General features: G+C 42.0%; 1 protein-coding gene across 2 annotated transcripts in view; it reads right to left on the reverse strand.

The window, feature by feature from the left end:
* SAMD3 (sterile alpha motif domain containing 3) overlaps window positions 1–8,619 on the reverse strand; it is a 56,787-nt gene that overhangs the window by 23,985 nt on the left and 24,183 nt on the right. For both annotated transcript variants that reach the window (XM_078447317.2, XM_060616632.3), the window contains one exon: window positions 1,909–2,076. In XM_078447317.2, coding sequence (XP_078303443.2) covers window positions 1,909–2,076 — 168 coding nt within the window. The remainder of the gene's footprint in view (window positions 1–1,908; window positions 2,077–8,619) is intronic.

The raw sequence follows: 8,619 nt of genomic DNA on the forward strand, positions 1-8,619 counted from the left end.
TGTGTGTGTGTGTGTGTGTGTGTGTGTTGTAGCAAAATCCCCTTCATGGATCTTAGCAGGATTCATCTGAGGATTCAGGCTTGTCTTGGGGGCCTGGGGGAGGAGAAAAGAAGGGAAGATTCGCGAAGGGTGTCATCACATGAAGAGTGTTGAGAAGGAACTGAAAGAGAAGTGCAGAGATTGGTTCAGTGATGATGTGTCAACAAGAGAGGAGCTGCCATTTGGTTTGTGTGATCCCTGACTCCCCCGAACGTGCCCTTGAGTTCCAGTGCTAGCGACAATTGCTCATCTTCCGATTTACCATTATTTCATTCCATTGAATTTTGATAGGCCATGCATCATAGAACAAAAAGGAAAACTGAATTTGCAAACCTTTAATTTATTTCGAAAGGAGCTCTATTTTTCGTATACTGAAAATCAAATTTTGTGAAAAAGCCAATCTATGTGTAACATAATTATGTCCCTTTACAAAGTGACTTTTTATTTTTAAGAGGATAAAAGATAATTAAAATAAATCTAATTCTGTGTTATCATGAGTATTATTTATTTATTTATTTATTTAGAAATAATTATTTATTTTGGTGGGGAAAGCGCAAGCAAGGGAGGGGCAGAGAGAGGGGGGCACAGGATCCAAAGCAGGCTCCACGCTGACAGGCTGACAGCAGTGAGCCCAATGTGGGGCTTGAACTCATGAACCATGAGATCATGACCTGAGCTGAAGTCGGACGCTCAACCGACTGAGCCACCCAGGTGCCTCTATCATGAGTATTGTTTATAACTGGAATATTGCAGTCAAAACTTCTAAAAAGTTACACCACTAAATCTTTACCTTTCACCTGTCTTTTCGTTGAAGAGCCGGCATAGAAGTTTTATTATGTTAACTGGCCTATGACTTGGAAATCTTACTGAAAATTATAAGATATTTAAAATGTACACACCTTCATCTAATTTTTTTTCTTTTTTATGATGTGGGGATGAATGTTTTGCAAAACATGTTTAAAAATATTCCTGCTCCCTGGAGCTTACAGGTAGTAGTAATAAAACTGAGACAACCCAGATGGGCTACTCTAGTTCGATCAAATAAATATACCAGCTAAGAACGAAAATGGAATATTTACACCAAGTACAATCACTAACATCAATGCATCTGTGGCGAAGAGTAAGGATTACATATTCATGTTGGATTGGGGTGGAAACACAATTGGCCGTCACGGGATATGACTTCTTCTATACTTGGTAGTTTGGACATCCTTCCTTAAGGAGTTCATTCACTTTATTAGCAGGGGCCATTTTTTGTTCTGGACCATATTTGGGGGCCCTGAGGTAGGGATATTTATAGGATCTCAATAATTAGGACCTGCATGCACATTACTTACAGCAAACCCCCCTGCTGAGGGATAGATCTACAGGCGCTGCCTGGCCCTTAGGCCTGGGGCACCGCAGGGTTGGCACAGGGGATCCTCTGGGCAAGGGAAGAGCCAGATGGGGTTTATATCCATGCACATGGCCTACCTTCCTCCCTGAAACCTTGGGGATAGAGGCTACCCCACGAGATGAGTCTTTAAAACCATCTGTAGCCATAAGAACAGCCGGAACATAAGATATATTTTATGATGAGAGGAAGAGAAATGTTTCAAAGACCCAGAACATAAGGGCGTTTCCAGGTTTTTCGAAGGTTGCGTAAGAATAAACATGAGATGATGAATAACACACTCTGCTCAAACTGTTTTTAGAAGCCCTCTTTTGGAAATATTATCATTCATATTATTAGTCACACAGAACAGATTTCCCTACCTCCAATTTTCAAAAAGAATATCTGATTCTGTTTTAGTGATCGTGGATGCTGTTACTTAGTAGCCTTAATCACCAGTCAACAAATAAACAGAATATTTAAATATCCAATCTTACTTTTATCCGGACAATTTTAATCTCATCAGAGTTTGTATCGGGAAGAAATTTCTTGGTCTGGCCTCTTCGGTGTCCAAATTTACATTTATTTCTCACCACTTGTTCATCATCTTCTATGGGTCTTCGAACATATTTAAAGCGATCTTTGAGAGCTCGTTTCCACAAAAACTGCATAAATTAACAAAACAAGACAGTTACTCTTCAAGGAGATTGGAATAATCCCACATAAACAATACAGTCTTTATCACTCTTGGGTTTGCAATTCTTTTCACCTCACAATAGTAAAATTAATAGAACTATCCTTCCATTTATCTTCACAACAATCTTGTGATATTGCCATAAAAATTATAATCTCTAAATTATAACTAAGGAAACAGAGTCAAAAAAATAATAATATATCCCCCAATGCCACACTGGGGTTTTCTAATTCCCAAAATTGGATGTTTTCTTTTTTTTTTTAATAATAAACTAAATGGATTTATTTCTGATTTTTCATTCTTTTAAATATTTTTTAATGTTTGTTTATTTTTTGAGAAAGAGCACACAAGCAGGGGAGGGGCAGAGAGAGACACACAGAATGTGAAGCGGGCTCCAGGCTCTGAGCTGTCAATGCAGAGCCCAATGCAGAGCACGAACTGTGAGATCATGACCCGAGCCGAAGTCAAATGTTTAACCAACTGAGCCACCCAGGCGCCCCAAATTGGATGTTTTCTACCATACTTTGCTGTCTCCACGACACATGCCACTTTTCCACTGGGTTCGAAGAAAGAACTGGCTTATGCAGATATGAATTGATGCATTTTCTTAAACATTTTTTCTGTCATCCCTTGAAATTCGCATTGGTGAATACTATTGGCATTCATTCCCCAGATATTTGTGGAGCATGTGCTCTTTCAAACACAAAGACCAGGTTTCTTCCCTGGGAGAGAGGAGGGCTCAGGCAGACACAGCATTCAGTCTAGCAGAGGGATGAGTAATTTCAATTCAGAGTGAACAGTGTTATAACAGGGGAAGAGACAGCAGTATCTTACATTGTGCTAGGAGACCACAGAAACCTTCCTGTAGGAGGCACATGTGAGCTGAGGTTTAGATCTCAGTGTCAGAAAACTACACCAGGGGGTTGGAGACACCAGGTGGGATGCCTGGTAAGGGGTAGATAGAAGTTCCAGGCAGAGGAAGCAGCCTGTGCAGTGGACAGAGGGATAGTTCGTGCCATTTGGAAAGCTGCCAAGAGCTATGCATGACCGGGAAGCAGAGGTCACCATGGGGAATGGCAGAGATTAGGCTAGGAAATAAGGCAAGAGACAGAAGTGAGCTCAATCCTAAAAGGCACGGTTACCCCATAAAGGAGCTTCATGGTAATCCAGAACCAGATCTTTTCAAACCCCTGTCAGTGGACAGGTTACATCGGCATCTCATAGGGAACTTTTGTCCTGGGTTCTTCCTCTAAAGCAATGGTTCTCAAACTTTAACCCAAATCTCAATTCCAGGATGGCACAGGTTGCTGGGACACCTGGGTGGCTCAGACGGTTAAGTGTCTGACTCTTGATTTCAGCTCAAGTCATGATTTCTCACGGTTCCTGAGATCAAGCCCCATGTCGGGCTCTGTCCTGACAGCGCAGAGCCTGCTTGGAACTATCTTTCTCTCCCTTTCTCTGTGCCCCTCTCCCACTCATGCTTGCTCTTCCCCCACCCCTCTCAAAATAAACACACACACACACACACACACACACACACACACACACAGGTTGCTGGGCTAGTCTTTCAGAGTCTGTGGTTGGGTATGTCAGGGTATGTAAGAATCTGCATTTCTTACAGGTTCCCAAGGACACTAATGCTGCTGGCCCAGACCCTAGAGATTCTGATTCAGTAGGTCGGAGTGGAGCCTGGATGTCTGTATTTTTCAAGGCTTTATAGGTAATCCAGCTGCAAAGCCAGGCTAAGAAGTCCTCCTAGCCCACATTGAGGGAGAAAGCAGATGGTCAGATCTGAGCTCTGAGAGAATCTGTCTGCCATGTGCAGTGTTTGGGAGATCAAAGACATGGGCAACAGCTGAGGGACACAACTGGGCTTTCTCAACGAGCCAACATGCTCTTCCTCTGCTGGGCCTTTGATTTTGGCCTGGAAAGCTCTATCCCTGTCCTCCCTGACCCTGCTAGTATCTAGTTAACCCTGCTCTACCTCCAGATCTCAGCTCAGCCATCACTTCTTTATGGAGACCTCTCAGGCCCTAGAAGCTCATTTCCCTTGGTCATCAGCTCTCACCTTTCCTTGTCCACACTTACCACACTGGTGCCTTACCTTCATCTTTGTGATGCTTTTCTGTTCTGTTCTTTTCATTCTTCCTCTCTTTACTTTCCCCCCTTCCTTCTCTTCTTCCTTCCCTCCCTCATTCCTTCCTTCTCTCTTTCCTTTCCTTCCATTAGGCTGTAAGCACACAAAAGGCAGGTTCATGTCTGCTTTGCCCACCAAGCCCAGCACAGTGCCTGATGCATCTTGAAACTACAAGTATTGGGCACCTTGTGTCAGTCCTCTGTGATGCAGAGGGACCCAGGTGTCGAAGGAACAGACTAGAAGCAAGATTCAGAGTTTTGGCCTTGCTTGGTGAGGAACTCAGTGCGTGAGGAGTATCCCTACACTTAAAACCTGAACCTCAAGGCTGCTTCTCAGCCCCTTGACTTCCGGCAGTGCACTATGCTTGAATAGGCCCAAGACTGGGCGACTTTGGGCACATTTTCTAAGCTCTGTTTCCTCCTGGGCAAATGGGAATGCCACTGAAATCACATTAGTAGCGTGGCTAGCACTTAGATTTTGCCATTCCTTGTTCCCTGGCTTAAGTTTCTATGGGTTATTCCCTACCCTTCAGAAGAAAGACTTCCACTGGGAAGGCCCAGGGTCTAGGCCTCGTGTGTATTAGCCAAGAAACCCGTCAGCAAGTAACCTTTGTCTTAGTTTCCACAGCTATAAAATAGAACAACCAGACCAGTGCCGTAAACTGCACTGGGCTTTGGGAGACTGAAATGAATAGCTACTCATGGAAGTTATTTGTAAAGTAAAGTGCCGTTTGTTCATAAAACCTTCCAAGCCCTGGAGAGGAGTGCTGTGGGTTGAGGTCAGCCGACAGCTTTGACTCTGATTAAGCTCCTAGCTATGTATGAGTCAGAGACTCTTCATCACCTCCCACAAGCTTGTGGGTCTGCCCTCAGCCACCACTTTTTTACAACAGCACAGAAATAATGGATAGTTTATATTCTTCTTAGCCTTAAAATATGAAATAATGCAAACACACTTTTCCCCTCATGTTTCCTACAGCTCTGAAGTCCTTCTAAACCTGCTGATGTGGTAGGAAGTATTATAGCACTCAACCGTTAGGATTTTTTTTCTTTTTTTTTTTTTGTTTTTAAAATTTTTTTTTAATGTTTATTTATTTTAAATTTTTTTTTTAACATTTATTTATTTTTGAGACAGAGAGAGACAGAGCATGAATGGGGGAGGGTCAGAGAGAGGGAGACACAGAATCTGAAACAGGCTCCAGGCTCTGAGCTGTCAGCACAGAGTCGGATGTGGGGCTCGAACTCAGGGACCGCGAGATCATGACCTGAGCTGAAGTCGACCGCTTAACCGACTGAGCCACCCAGGCACCCCTAATGTTTATTTATTTTAGAGCACGAGCAGGGCAGGGGCAGAGAGAGAGGGAGACACAGAATCTGAAGCAGGCTCTGGGCTCTGAGCTGTCAGCACAGAGCCTGATGCGGGGCTCAAACTCACAACCTTGAGATCATGACCTGAGCCAAAGTTGGACACTTAACTGACTGAGACACCCAGGCGCCCCCAGGATGTTTTTCAATTGCCAATTTCTTTTTCCCAGCCTCTCCCCTCTCTTCTTATTAACTGTCTGATAGGAACAGGGAAAAGACAAATTGGAAAGTATTTACTGAGCATCTACCATTTTTATACCTAAGAAAATTAGCAATAATTGCATAATATCATATACGTATATACATAATATCATATACATGCCTGGCACCATGAGTTCCTTACACAGATGCCTCAGTAGAAAATCCCATGTCACTGAATAATCATCCTCCTTAGCCATACTCTTCCACCTGGGGGCTGCGGGAGGGGGGGTGGGGTGGGCAGTATGGTGGAAAGAGCTATATGGATACAGCTCTCCTTTAATTCCTCTGAAATAAAAAATAGTCCTGGGGGCGCCTGGGTGGCTCAGTCAGTTAAGCGTCTGACTTCAGCTCAGGTCATGATCTGGCGGTTTGTGAGTTCAAGCCCTGCATTAGGCTCTGTGCTGACAACTCAGAGCCTGGAGCCTGCTCCGGATTCTGCCTCCCTTTCTCTCTGCCCCTCCCCTGCTCACAGTCTGTCTCTGTCTCTCTCAAAAATAAATAAACATTAAAAAAATTTTTTTAAATAGTCCTGACATTATGGGCACCCGATCTAGTACATGAAATAGTCCCTGGCATCACCAGCAGGTTTTGGCTCCACATTTTAAACCCAGATATAATGTTTAGGAAACTTTCAGACAAACTTAGAATATGAAACATCTTACATGGCAACTGGACTAGACTTGTCCAAAAAAATAAGTATCAGGGAAAAAAATAAAAAGAAATTAGAAAAAAGAAATTAAAGGGGCGCCAGGGTGGCTCAGTCAGTTAGGTGGCCAACTTCGGCTCATGTCATGATTTCGCAGTTTATGAGTTTGAGCCCCACGTCCGACTCTGTGCTGACAGCTCAGAGCCTGGAGCCTGCTTCGGATTCTGTGTTTCCGTCTATGCCCCTCCTCTGCTCATGCTCTCTCCCTCTCTCTCTCTCTCAAAAATAAATTTAAAAAACATTAAAAAAAAGAAATTAAAAAGACATAATAAACAAATGCAATGAATAATCTTTGACTAGATTTTATAGTAAAAAATCCATTTCAAAAACATATTTTGGAATAATTGGAGAAATGGGAATATGGGTTATATATATTATTATGTAATTATTATATATCATATTATGCAATTATTGCTAATTTTCTTAGGTATAAAAATGGTATCGTTCTTGTAGAGGAGATCATCCGTATCCTTACAAGATACATGCTGAAGTGTTTAGAAATGATGTCTGAAACTTGTTTTTTGTTTCCAAATGCCCAACCAAAACAAATAAAGAAATATGAGACAGGGAAAATAAATGTGGCAAAATATTAACACTTACTGAGTCTAAATCAGTGATTCTTTTTAAAAGAATTTCTTTTTCTTTGTAGAGAGAGAGAGAGTACACAGGGAAGAGGGTGAGAGAGAGAGAGAGAGAGAGAGAATCCCAAGCAGGCTCTGCACTCAGCCCATTGCTCAACATGGGGCTCAAGGGCTCAATCACAACCCTGGGTTCACGACCTGAGCCGAAATCAAGGGTTGGAGGCTCAACCAACTGAGCAACCCAGCCGCCCCAGTAATTCTTAATTACCAGGATTTTGTCCTCTTCCCAGAATGCACATGGCAATGTTTGGAGACACTGCTTTGTCATAATGGTTTGGGTGAGTGGGTGGGGCTACTCAGGGATACTGCTAACTAACCTACAGTGCAGAGGACAGCCCCCACCACAAAGAATTATCCAGCCTAAAATATAAGTACTACCAAGGTTAAGAAACCTTGATCTAGATAAAAGGGTATATGGGTGCCCATTGTAGCATTCTTTCAACTTCTGTGTGGACTTACGAAAATAAAAAGTTGCAAATAAAGTTAGCCCTAAAAATGACAAAGAACTTGCTCACTTGTGCTCTCTCTCCCTCACTCTCTCTCAAACACACACACACACACACACACACACATTAACATTCTCAGAAAATTCCTGTCTTCCACTGTAACATTAGAAACATAACCTCACGCACACTTGCAGGGAGAATTTGGGTAAATATCTACCATGCACCAGAGTTTCCCCTTTCATTCTATGTAACATGAGCTGTACATGCTAAGCAAACATGGGCTGTAACATGCTAAGCAATTTTTCAGGTCTCCATATCAGTTAACCATCTTTCATTAATGCCACTGGGGATGGAGGTGGCTAAAATGCACACAAAATTGAAGTAAGCATTATTCATTACTTTCTATTTGACTCACTTTCATAATCATGAAACTAAAGGTCAAAATGTAAATAGATAAATATATATTTGCTTACATGAATGCAAATATTCTCTGGATGGAATCTTTGATAGCATTAGTTACTTCTGGGGAGGAAAATTAGGGGGAAGACAAGAGGTGGGAGGGAGACTTTTCCATTCATAGCCTACTGTAGCTTTTGAATTTTGAACTCTGTGAATATATAATTTATTCAAACAGCATATTTAAATTATTTCTAAAAATGCAACTAGCTCTATGCACAGTAACACTGATTAATCGGCAGATAGTATACTTGAGTGTAGAAGACATTCTTAGAATCAATTCTGTTAGCCACATCAGTGTGATTATCAATGTTAGGACTCTGGGTTTGTTTTCTTTGTAGTTTTTTGGGATTTTTGTATAGAGTTTTTTTAGAGAAAATTAGGTTTATTTTGCAGTATGCTTTTATATGCAGCAGCTTACTTTAGGAAGGATGTCATACGAGAACCAAAAATACCTCAATTCCAGTCTGGGCTTCAATAGTTACTAGTTTCAGACATGGAATCCAATCTCTTTCCTGAGACTGGATGGTAAAAAAGAATATATATGGCACTCTCCCACTCAG

Source organism: Panthera onca, chromosome B2 (genome assembly GCF_046562875.1).
Source record: "Panthera onca isolate mPanOnc1 chromosome B2, mPanOnc1 haplotype 2, whole genome shotgun sequence".
NCBI classification, from domain to species: domain Eukaryota; kingdom Metazoa; phylum Chordata; class Mammalia; order Carnivora; family Felidae; genus Panthera; species Panthera onca.